This window comes from Rhineura floridana, chromosome 2 (genome assembly GCF_030035675.1).
Source record: "Rhineura floridana isolate rRhiFlo1 chromosome 2, rRhiFlo1.hap2, whole genome shotgun sequence".
NCBI lineage: Eukaryota > Metazoa > Chordata > Lepidosauria > Squamata > Rhineuridae > Rhineura > Rhineura floridana.
The window spans coordinates 142,060,731-142,073,445 of NC_084481.1; the positions used below are offsets into that span (position 1 = coordinate 142,060,731).

Sequence of the window (12,715 nt, forward strand, 5' to 3'; positions counted from 1 at the left end):
CATTTGGAATACTGTGTACAGTTCTGGTCACCTCATCTCAAAAAGGATATTCTAGAGTTGGAAAAGGTTCAGAAGAGGGCAACCAGAATGATCAAGGGGATGGAGCGACTCCCTTACGAGGAAAGGTTGCAGCATTTGGGGCTTTTTAGTTTAGAGAAAAGGCGGGTCAGAGGAGACATGATAGAAGAGTATAAAATTATGCATGGCATTGAGAAAGTGGATAGAGAAAAGTTCTTCTCCCTCTCTCATAATACTAGAACTCGTGGACATTCAAAGAAGCTGAATGTTAGAAGATTCAGGACAGACAAAAGGAAGTACTTCTTTACTCAGCGCATAGTTAAACTATGGAATTTGCTCCCACAAGATGCAGTAATGGCCACCAGCTTGGACGGCTTTAAAAGAAGATTAGACAAATTCATGGAGGACAGGGCTATCAATGGCTACTAGCCATGATGGTTGTGCTCTGCCACCCTAGTCAGAGGCAGCATGCTTCTGAAAACCAGTTGCCGGAAGCCTCAGGAGGGGAGAGTGTTCTTGCACTCGGGTCCTGCTTGCGGGCTTCCCCCAGGCACCTGGTTGGCCACTGTGAGAACAGGATGCTGGACTAGATGGGCCACTGGCCTGATCCAGCAGGCTCTTCTTATGTTCTTATGTTCTTACAGTAACTGATTAACATGAGAGTTACAAAGAATTGATTTTATCAAGGTTCAAATAAATATAAAATACCTTGTATGTAAAATAGGTTACAAATAAACACTGTAAAAAGGAAAATTGACTTATTTTTGTTGTTTTCTCTGTATCTGAATTTTAAAATGTTAAATTCTGCCAGAAATAGAATGCTTCAAGGTTTTCTTTTTGCAAGACAGAAAGGTAAGAGTAGATAGTAAGAATAGTTCTTTACAGTTTGTTTTCATTTATCCATCATTTTATTTGTATGCCGCCTTCCACAAACAATTGTGAGCCAGGCGGCTTACAACAAGGTGAACAGAAATACATCTCAAAAACAATTACAAAAACAATTTCCTAATAACAAAAAAATAATAATACAGTAACATAACAACAAATATAACAGCAAGCAAAAGCAACTTTTCAATATGATGAACATAATAAAACAATCTTTAAAAACAAACAAAGAAGAAGTAATTATTCACATACACCCCAAGCCCCTAAGTAAAACCATCTACTATATCTCCTATAAATGTTCATTTAAATCGATAAACCTTCAAACCTGAGCGGAGGCATGTTTTGGAGGGACTGCAGTGCTGAGGCAAGGATTCAGCAGCAGCAAAGTCTGTTTGTAAGCAGAGGTGTGACCTGCTCCCTTTCAACACAAGTGTCGGCTTCCAAAGTCACTTTGGGGTAAAGGGGGCAGGGCAGGTCTTCTCCCAGGCTGGCAGAGCTTCTGCAGAGAACTCCTTACCAGGCATGGCTTCCATGGCTTGAGCATCCATCTGCAGTCCCCTAATTTTATGACTTCTATTTTTGACACAGCAAAATCTATCTAAAATACAAACATAACCACAATGCCAAAACTGTACATGTATAAATAAAACAACTGGGTAACCTTGGGCCAGTCACTTTCTCTCAGCCTAACCGAGCTCACAGGGTTGTTATGAGGATAAAATGGAGAACGGAGAACCATATACATTCCTTTGAGCTCCCTGGAGGAAGAGTGGTATACAAATGCAATAAATGAATGAATGAATTTAGCAAAACTGAGGGGAAAAATATCTATCAGCCTAATTCCAAATGTATACCTAGACTTGCAGGTAATATATATGCCACTTTGGGTCTCATGAGAGTGGAAAAAGAGCCTACTATTTTTGGATGTTTTAATTGGTTTGAACCTTTGCTTCAGAAGACAAAGAGCCACAAATGGGTGGGTGGTGGAAACCAACCACTGTTGTTGTTCAAGGTGCTCCTGGATAATAGGAGTAATGTGATATAATAGGAACTATTTCACATTTATGGCAATGACTACAATTGTTATGGGGCAGTGACTCAGAAGTGGACATTTTCCATTATTGCCCTTGTAGACCGGATCACCCTTCCCTCTGTGATTCACATAGTGTTATCAGTTTTAGGCACTTCCTGAAAACCTTTTTGCTCAGGCCTTTCTAAATTAAGGTTAGCTTTTTTTAAAAAAAACTATATTTTTATCCTCTGCTGTTGTATTTTACTGTTTTATGCTTTTATATCATGTTCTTCTGTTTGATAATTTTGTGTTGTGTTCTTATGTTATATACCACTTCGATATTTTTTAATATTAAGCCAGCCTAGAAATTTCTAAATAAATAATAAAGTTCTTATTTGCATTATCCTCATCATAGGTTGGCCAAAATGGGTTTACACAAATGTATGTAGAATTTGACCACTGGTGCATAGAATCATCAATATTTATTTTTGCAATTTCGCTGAGAACTTTTCCTCCCATTATTCCACTGTTGTTCTTACATTTTCGTGTGGAGATTGTTACCTTGCAGTATTTAAACACACACACACACCAGCTTAGACCAGCCTTTCCCAACTAGTGGGCCACCAGATGTTGTTGGACCACAACTCCCATCAGCCTCAGCCAGCATTGCCAATGCTCAGGAAAGATGGGAATTGTGGTCCAACAACATCTGGTGGCCCACTAGTTGGGAAAGGCTGGCTTAGACTCTTTTTATAACTAAGCAGTATACACAGTCCGTTAAAATAGATATAGTGTGTGTGCCTACACACTAGTAAATTATGAGTGTGTGAGTTGATTTAATCATAATCAATAATCATGTTAATATACTTATTTATATTTCCATTTCTATCTGATTCTGCCTATTGCAGCTCAACATTATAACTGATTCACAGCAATATAAAGAATGATGTAATACAATTTATAGAAAATGGTCCAAAGTTAAGCAACAAGAGCAAGGCTATTAACTGGGACTTGCCTGTATGATCATAGTACACCACCTACTCATCCATCTGTATTGGCTGCCAGTCCATTTTAGCCAGAGCTTGGAAAAGTTACTTTTTTGAACTACAGCTCCCATCAGCCCAATCCAGTGGCCATGCTGGCTGGGGCTGATGGGCGTTGTAGTTCAAAAAAGTAACTTTTCCAAGCTCTGATTAGCCCCCAATTCAAAATATTGGTATTAACCTTTAAAGCCCTAAACAGTTTGGGGATGAGAGGAAGATTGCTACCTTCCATATAATCAGGAGGATTACCTGAAGGATTGCCTCCTCCCACATATACATAACCATACCCTAAGATCATCTTCAGAGGTCCTTGTCTAGGCATCTCTGCCAAATGATGCAAGCTGGATGGCTACTAGAGACCAGGTCTTTTCCGTTTGTGGAATGCCTGCCCCAGAGGAGCTTATCTGGTCATATTCATGAAAATCAGATAAATCCCTCCCTCCCCGCAATTCCTGTCCCAGCAGGCACAACACATCAGGACTTTGGAAGTGGCAGTTACACATACCCCAAACGTACTTCTCTGAACCAGAGAAGAACTTGGGGGGCTCTAATGCTTTCCTTGGCTTTGAGGTGAACATTATGAGCTCTGAATGAAACTTGTATTTCCAAGAGCAGAAATATGAATCAGGGCAACAAGTACAGGTGCCAGCCAAACTCATTTTGGATTGTGGTGGTACTGAAGTGATGAGCTATTCAATTCTTTTACCTCATAGGGCAGAATGTACATATGTGAGAAGGCATGTCGTCAGCCTTAGAAAAAAACAGCAACCAAGTAACGGTGTTTATGAGGCACGCTGTACAAAACTACTATTTCTGTATCTTGAAACAATTGCAAGTTCTTAGTACTCTACACTAGTTTTAATAATAATGCCCAAGAATTTAAATGTACCAGTGCTTTGATTTTATTTGTAAGCAATGAAAATCTTACTGCTCATTTCCCGAGGGCTACGTGTGCCCTGTCGTTTCTAAAAAAAAATTTTTTCCTTATAGGTTTATGAAATATTGAAAAGAACTACATGCACCAAAGCCAAATACAGCATGGGTAAGAAAGCTTTTTTTGCTTGCAGCTTCTTTTCCAGATTCCAGAATATTTGCAACTTAACATTTGAAGAGTCTGCAAGTTTTTTACACTGCGCCCTAATGCTGGACATGTAACTAGTATAATTTATGTAATATTTTAACTTACAGAGATTATGAAGTGCTTAAAGTCATTTTGTAGACAAAAGCTCAGCTCATAAAATATACCTATAACCTATATATGTATATGATAAAACAGAGTATTGCACACAGATGCACACACACAGATGCACACACACACACACACACATACAGAGAGAGAGAGGGAGAGAGGGAGTTTATGCATCTCTCTGTTTTTAGGCCATCATTATATTATGGATAGATGCCATATTTCCCAAGATCTCTGGGTATAATTCTGCTAGGTCTCAAAACAGGATATACTTAGTACAGTCCTATGCATGTTTACTTGGTAAGCAAGTCCCATCATGCTTAATATGACTTACTCCCTAGTAAGTGTGTTTAGGACTGTAGCCTTGGTGTGTGTATCTCATTGTGATAGTCTAATCAAAACTAACCTTTTTATTTTAGTTTCCATTCTACCAAGCCATTCACCCACAGGGGGTTAAATGCAAGTATGAGAAACTGGATTTCTGTTATGCATGCCATGTGCAAATATTGGCACAAAGACTGATTAACCACCCTTCAAATAATGGAAGATTAAACTTTGATTATTTGTAAATCCCTGGCTTAAATTGGCCCACTTGGTCAACATTTTCCAAGACACTCATGTACATTTATTTGTTTACTTATTTATTTATTAAACCCTTTATTTTATAAAATAATTTATAACCCGCTTTGTTACCCCTTAAAAGGTCCCCCAAGGCAGCTTATAACCATACAAAGTACAAATAAAATAGAATCAGCATGCTTTTAGAAAAGCCACAAAAAAACATAATATTGTAGCAAAGAGAAAATTAAAACTGATCAAATACCTGGTAAAGTAAAAAAAAAAAGTTTTACAGTTCTCCTCAAAGCCATAATAGGGTCAGTGCTAATCATCATATTCAAGAATTTCCATAATTATATGGAGCCATTAAACAACATTGATACATGTTGTATGGATCACTGTCTAATTGTACGTTTATTTATTTTATTTATTTATTATTTAATTTGTATCCCACCCTTCCACCCAGCAGGAGCCCCGGGTGGCAAACGCGCTAAAAACAGTTTAAACATCATAAAAACAGATCTTAAAATACATTAAAACAAAACAGCATTAAAAACATTATAAAAAAACAACTTTAAAAAAGGGTTAAAAACATTATTAAAAAACATTAAGCAATTCTAACACAGACGCAGACTGGGATAGGTCTCAACCTAAAAGGCTTGTTGAAAGAGGAAAGTTGAAAGTTGAGCAGCTTCTCCGATGTCTTTAAGACTCTGAAATTTTCTACATTTCTCTGGGATTTTCTACATCAAAAAATTATTCCTTCAGTGATATGTTGTTGAGAATCTTGTTGCAGGAAATATTTAAAAGCATGTATTTGTTTGCATATACATATATATGCATAATGCCTGGCACTGTGCTTACAAAGAACTGTAGAGTTTGATGCATTGATGGCATGTGCCAAGCTGGCCTTGTTCATCTATGATCTGTACTCACTTTACACAATAATTGTAATCAACGCTTTGATTTTGTAACCAACCAGGAAATATTTGTGGAAACAGCCCATACCTAAAGTTTGGGTGTTATTTGTAAGAAAAAGGCACGATTTTCTCTCTCATGAGAAATTGAGGTTCAAGATCGCATTTCCTTCACCTGTGCGGCATCTGTTTCATAGCATTTACAAAGTACTTTCCCATTGTGGTCAAACTGGCCTAACAATCATGGCTACATTAACAGAAAAAGTAATCTGATAAATTATTTATTGCTTCCATCAGATGTGGATGTGAGGGAAAACACTGTTGTGGATAGCTTGATTAGAAAATAATGGTTGCGAACTTTCTTCAAATGATGTAAATTGATGTAATGCCATCTGGGGCTGTATCTTGACAATGTATGTAAGTTAGGATCAACAATAATACAAATGACAGTATCTTCCAAAATGGGAGATGGGATTGCACCTTGAACACTCCAATATTCTAGCTCTGAAATTAATTTCCAGGATGTCATTCTCTCCAAAATCTGATTTAAGACATATCCAGACTTCTCACTTTTCAGAGGATTAGCACTCAAAACACTTTTCAGGAGATTTCATCCTTAAAGCCTTCATTCAGGTGGGAAACAGAGTCTCACAGTGGGGAAGGCCCATAGCTCAGTGGTAGAGCATCTGTTTTGCATGCAGAAGGTCCAAAGTTCAATCTCCAGCACCACCTGGTAGGGCTCAGAAAGACTCCATGCCTGAAACCCTGGAGAGCCACTGCCAGACGCCGTAGACAATACTGAGCTAGATAGACGAATGGTCTGACTCAGCATAAGGCAGCTTCCCATGTTCCTATGTGATCCCCATTTGAATGGATAGACTAGGAACATCAGCATAGGGTGAGGGCTATCACACCAGGCAAAATATCATGAATTAAGTAATTTCTGGGAGGTGGTGTTTGCTTTGGGGGTGGGACAATAGATTTTTCATTCTAATAAAAGTGCCATAAGCTTGTCACTTGCCTGGGTGACCGCTGGCATTTGGCAGGTCTTTGTGGACTTATAGTTTCCACTCTTTAATTCTTAACAGAATGCTTAGTGATTTGGTTGTTTCCTGTGGGCACTGGGTGCGGAGGGGGGCATTGGGCAAATAATTAATGTTCAACAAATGAGTGTTGGAATTTTCTTTCTTCTTTAGAGCATGATCAAAGCTTCTGATGAACTAAGTGAGAGCTTTTAGTAGCAACTGCACAGATGGTCTTTGGCATTTTATAGACTCAGCTCTTTATTTGCCAACTGCAGCCATAAACATAACAATATGCTAGCAGAGTTGAGGCAATACAAATGATTATAGTTTTTCTTATGGCCACGTAGTCACCTACGCCTTCACTTTTTTCAGTACTCTAAACAAATACTGGCAGAAGAATTGCTTGGCTGAAGAACTTGCTATTTCATTATGATAACAAACTAGTTCATGTGTGTGCTTTGTTACTTTTTGTTGCAATACAATAAATGCACCTACAAGTTTACCTGAAAGTGAATTCCATGCGTTGGTCTTCTAAGTAAAGTTGTTCAGGGTATCCCAGTTTTGAGAGGCAAGCTGTTCTGTTGAGCATGAATGCTCTGAATGCTTTGCAGATGGTTCAGCAACAATGCAGAACCGGATGGAAGTCTAGCATGCAACCGGAAATAGTATTTGTTGCCGCAACAATAAATAACTGCTGTAGACACTGACATTAAGATATTTTGAATCCAGAAGAAATACTATGTGAAAATAATTGGCTTAATGAACTTGCAGGGTGGGGAACTGAAAACATTTATCTATACAGAATACACCAGACCATACCTCATAGTGTATGTTTTGGCATTCCTGTCCAGTGCTTTGTTATAATGTCAATATGCACATTGCTTTTTTCATGTTGGTTTTACTGACTAGATCCGAGACAACATTAAAGACAGGGCATTGGAATCAGCATGCATGTTTTCTTAGGTAACACGACCCTTTCCAAGTCTGTCAGGTATCCCTTATTTGGAGGTAGCTATATTAATGCCAGGAGCTGTAATGAAAAGCACATCTAGAAATCAAATACTGCAGTCTTCAAGAGTCTGTGAGTAAGCAGTCACTGGAATTCTGTGGTAAGCTAAGATTTCTGAGTGCATTCTTCACCCTTTGCAGCATCTCCTGATATATACTCTCTCATTCAACTTCAAAATTAAGATGATTCCCCTGAAGAAATAATACACATTCCTCAGAGTCCCCATCGCACAAGCATTGTAACTGCTCAATCATATAACTAATAGACAAATGTGTAAACAGGGCAAGGAGAGGGAAGAAAGAAGGAAACTACCCTTTTAAATAAAAGACGAAAATGTGGTAAATATGGTAAGTATGATGCCTAGGCCTTTCCAAAGGCTTTCCAAACAGCTTCTCTAATCAAGCTTAAATCTGATTTTAAAACTCTTTTGTGTGGATGTGCGTGAAAGAAAATGGAAGGGTGGGTGTGTATTGACTCCAGCAGTCAGTCCCAGCTGAGCTCTCTCTTTCTGATAACCTCGCCTTTTGCTACTTCCAAATCTGTGGGCTTGCTTTTCAAATCCAGCTTGAAGCTTCAGGATATGTAATTTAATGGCTAAGCTCTTGACTCTGCAATATATGACTTCCTCTGATTCACCACAGCTTTTCATTTCTTAAAATGAATCATGTTTAATAATCTATACTGCCAAAAGATGTGAAGGCAAAATTACTGATGTTTTGAGAGAGAAATCTCCAGAACTGGAAAGTGGGTTTACTTGAGGGAATTCAGAGTAGGAAGCATAAATAGATATCTCTCTGTTGCTTTTCCAGGGATCACCAGTCTGCTTGCCAACAATGTTTACAGTGCTGCATATCCCTTGCATGATGTAAGTGGTCTTGGAATATATTTTATGTTTCTAGAAGCTGATACCAAGAATCCTTAATATTTTAGGTATGAATGGCACTATCCTAAACATCTTCAGGGTTTCATGAGCCCAGTATCCTGCTCTATTTTCATATGATATTTTAGTAGTTTTTTCAAGCATACACTTGCCAACTTTTTATGGGTATCGTAACACAAATAATTTCCTTTAGTTTTATATAAAACAAAGCTGCAAAAATGACTCAGCAAATGACCAACTCAGCAAAAAAACATGCTTTTGACCTTGTGTCAAATATTTGACCTTCTATAACAACAAATATGTTACAATACATATTTATATCTCGGGCACCACGTAGCTTGTTTCCTGATCTAAATCTCCTTGACATCCTCCTGTCAAATGCAATGCATATCCGACATGGTGTGGACAGTTTCTATTGTAAAGGTGGATTACCTATATATGGCCTGAAACATAGACTGTATATTAAATAGATACTATGTTTGCGTTTATCCAAGACACATTGTCACGTTATTTTGGCACATTATTTTCAGCAACCCAAAGGCTACAGATATTATACTCATAATTTAGTATAATTAATTACCTTGGGTGCTTGATAACGATGACAACAATGGTAATAATAATAACTACAACAGGAATATGTTTGAATGTTATGTCTTTATTTAGCAATGTTTAAACAGTAATTATTAACACTAAGGCCAAAATCATACATTCCAAAGAGGAGTGGAACCTGGTTCTCTGTGGTCCTAGGGCTCGATCTGGCCAACTAGTTAGGCTGCCCACCATTGCGTTAAAAAGCAATGCATTGCAAACTGTTGGGTATTCATGCTTTTCCTTATTAATATCAGAAGCTGCCTCTGGTCCTTTTCTTTCATTTCATTTTGCGGTTATGTGTCAAATGTCAAAGTAGGTTCATGCCTACAAAAATCAAGGAGTGATCTCCAGCATTGCTGTGTCACACCTGTCATCAGTGGACACTAGTTGATGAAAAGATTAAGGAATGAAGCTCTGAAGGGGGTACATTCTTTACTTTTCTTGTACTTGTGAGCCACACTGCCAGCATGCTGTGGGGAAACTCAGGCTCAAACTACACACATCATTAATTACATGTAATCCCCACCCCCAAAAAATATTTTTTCTTCAGAGCAGCCACCCAATCTACAGAAGGAGGCTGGCATGGGGAGGGGCATATTGACACTTTCCATTATTCCACTTTTCCACTCAACAGATTTCCCTCCCCCAATTACTTTCAAACCCATGGGAAAATGAAATGCATATATTTTCTTCCCCATGGTTTGGGGGTAGAAAACCAGTGAAAATGAGTGGATTAATGTGGCTTGCTGCTTTAGACTGAAAGAAAGAAAGAAAGAAAGAAAGAAAGAAAGAAAGAAAGAAAGAAAATATCAGACAAAGGGGAAAAAATATTTATCATAAATACAAAGTGTACTCTGAGCCTAAGATGCCATTATGTGGTTTTTACCACATGTTACATTGTTACCATCCAAGTCTGAGGCTGTTGCTATAGCCCAGCCTTTCCCAACCAGTGTGCCTCCAGATGTTGTTGGACCACAACTCCCATCAGCCTTAGCCAGCATTGTCAATGGTCAGGAAAGATGGGAATTGTGGTCCAACAACATCTGGAGGTTGGGAAAGGCTGCTATAGCCTTTTAGCCCTCTTGTTCTCCTTCCTTTATTTCAGCGAGCAATTGAGAGATGGAATGGACTAGTCTACCTATTATTTAGGAATAACTCTGTGTCCTACATAGACAAAAGTCTTCCATTTCTCTTCATTTGTAAGAGACAAGACCTTGCCAGCATGGTGCCCTCTAGATGTTTTGGACCACAGCTCCCATCAGCCCCAGCTCTGGTTGTCCTAGCTGGGGTTGATAGGAAGTGTAGTTGAAAACACAGAGAGAGCACCAGGTTAGCAAAGGCTAGTCTAGGATATTGTTTGCTACTTTGGAAGTAATGTGTTTCTTTATCATGGCTCCTTTTCTGGTCTTGATCCATTGGCCTATATGCAAAAAAAGAATGTGTGGTGGATTTGATTTATTGGATAATACCAGTTTTCTTTTTTTTTAAGGGTGATTACGAAGGTGAACACATTGAGCCCAATGACAGAAAAGTAAGTTGATACAAGGAGACTCAACAATTTCTCAAGAGGGTCAATTTTATGGGTCACCCATTGGGATGTAGATAATACATGCCAAGTGTCAGGCCCAGCCAACCCACCCAAGTGGTTGCTTGGGGCAGCAAATGAGAGGAAACAGAAGCACATGCCAGAATCGTGGAGTCAGAGTTGGACAAGGGGAAGGTTGTAGCAGCTTGGATGTTGTGACATCTTTCTCTGCATGCCTGAGACATCATGGTATTTCTAAGCGGGCTATATGGCTGCAATTATAATGAAGATTTTCTTAGAAGCAAGTTTAAAAGTAGTGAGACATTTCCCATGCAGTAGTGAGACATTTCCCATTTCCTATGCAGAATATAAATAAGTAAATAAATGGGACTTACTTCTAAGTAAACATGAATAGGATCAGGCTATAAGCATACAGAGTTCAGTAGTAGTTAGGCTCCAAAGTATTTAGTTTTCAGGATCCAAGGGAGGCTGGTTATCAGACCACTGAGACCAGAGACAAGTTGTGGTCCATGGCAGGCAAGGGTTGAGTTACGTAAGTAGCAACTGAAGATCAGAAGGCCAGAAGCAAGCAAAGAGAGCAATCTAGGGCAGACAGGAGATTCTTTGCTTGCTAAGGACAAAGGCAGTAGCAGAGGCAAAAGGAACAGAAATGTGACGCTAGTTCAGGATTAGCAAATATGGTTTTCTCCAAATGCCATGGACTACAACTCCCATAAGCCCTAGCCAGCATGGTCAATGCTCAGGGATAATGGGACTTATATACCACTACATCTGGAGGCCACCATGTTGGCAACTCATGTCCTTGTGGCACAGGAGACAAGAGATCCTGGCTGCAGGGAGCCCTTGGTCACAATCACACCATACATTTAAAACACATTTATACCACTTTAATGGCCATGGCTTCCCCCCAATACTCCTGGGAACTTCATGGACCTACGGTTCACTGCACCCTTAGCAAAGTACAGTTCCCAGATTTATTAGAGGGAGGCCATATGCTTTAGATGTGTGGTATTGATGTGCCCTAGTTCAAGTCATTCCTCTTGGCACCTTCAGCTGATATTCTGATGTTCAAATGGCTTCCCCTAAGGTGTCAAAATACTTTGAGCAAGCCCTGCCAATTGTCCTGAATGTCATAGGAAATGTTAACTTTTAAAGGCAGATGTAACGCCGTTTTTCAAGTTGTAGGGTGGTTGTTACTTGTTTCAGAATTTCATTTCTGGAGGGACATTTTCACCCACTGCTAATTTCTTACTGATAATTGCTGCCTTATTCATTTGAAGGCTAATTATAACTGAACTACTGCTCCTTCAGACAGAGGAAGGTATTGTAGCAATTCCTCTGTACATTGACACTTTCTTTCCTGAATAAATAGCAAAAGGATTCTCAGGAAAGAGATGCTATTATGTGAGCGCTCTAATTGTTACTTAGTGCTATCTGGACACAGTCAGAGAGAAAAATATAGGACCTGCTGAGGGATTTGATGCATGCCTCTGCCCAATGCCATCTCCACTACTTTTTCTGATAGGGCTTAGGCCTGAATCCTTTGGCCTGTTTTCACTGCCAGGGCACATGAAACAATAGTCTTTAAGAATACACAGACTGAATTATCCTCATCACTGGTATGATCACCTGAGTCCCAAATGTTCATACATTTGGTTAAGTGTGAAGGGCACACATATATAAAATGGTGTCCCTTTAATATATTCAGAAAATGATAAAATTTTAAAAAAAGATCACTATCCTCTCTAGAGTATTTTAAAGAGAAATATGCCAAATTTAGGAGGAATATACTCTTCATACTTTCACGATGCTGGCCTCTCTGTGGAATGAGGCTGTTGATTCAGGCAGCTGGCTCTGGGTGCCATGGAAGGGCAGAAAACTATTAATTCTTTATTATTATTGTATTTTTACGCCCAGGCTCGCTCAGCCAGTGGTTTAGAATGCAGCCACAGAGTCTTGACACGCCACTATTTGAGAGCACATAACAGGAGCAGAATACAGTAGCACCTTCCAAACTGCATGAGTGAACATACAAAGCATTTCAG

The 12,715-nt window shown here is 39.1% G+C and overlaps 1 protein-coding gene across 8 annotated transcripts in view; it reads left to right on the plus strand.

Annotated features, from left to right (window-relative positions):
* ANO1 (anoctamin 1) overlaps nucleotides 1-12,715 on the plus strand; it is a 171,380-nt gene that overhangs the window by 98,756 nt on the left and 59,909 nt on the right. For 6 of the 8 annotated variants that reach the window (XR_009760642.1, XM_061610687.1, XM_061610688.1 and 3 more), the window contains 4 exons: nucleotides 3,949-4,000; nucleotides 7,935-8,000; nucleotides 8,463-8,518; nucleotides 10,614-10,655. Coding sequence is in view for 7 of the 8 variants with exons in the window: in XM_061610687.1 (XP_061466671.1) it covers nucleotides 3,949-4,000; nucleotides 7,935-8,000; nucleotides 8,463-8,518; nucleotides 10,614-10,655 (216 nt within the window). In the remaining variant the exon portion in view is untranslated. The remainder of the gene's footprint in view (nucleotides 1-3,948; nucleotides 4,001-7,934; nucleotides 8,001-8,462; nucleotides 8,519-10,613; nucleotides 10,656-12,715) is intronic. The other 2 variants (XM_061610689.1, XM_061610691.1) reach the window with 1 other exon arrangement.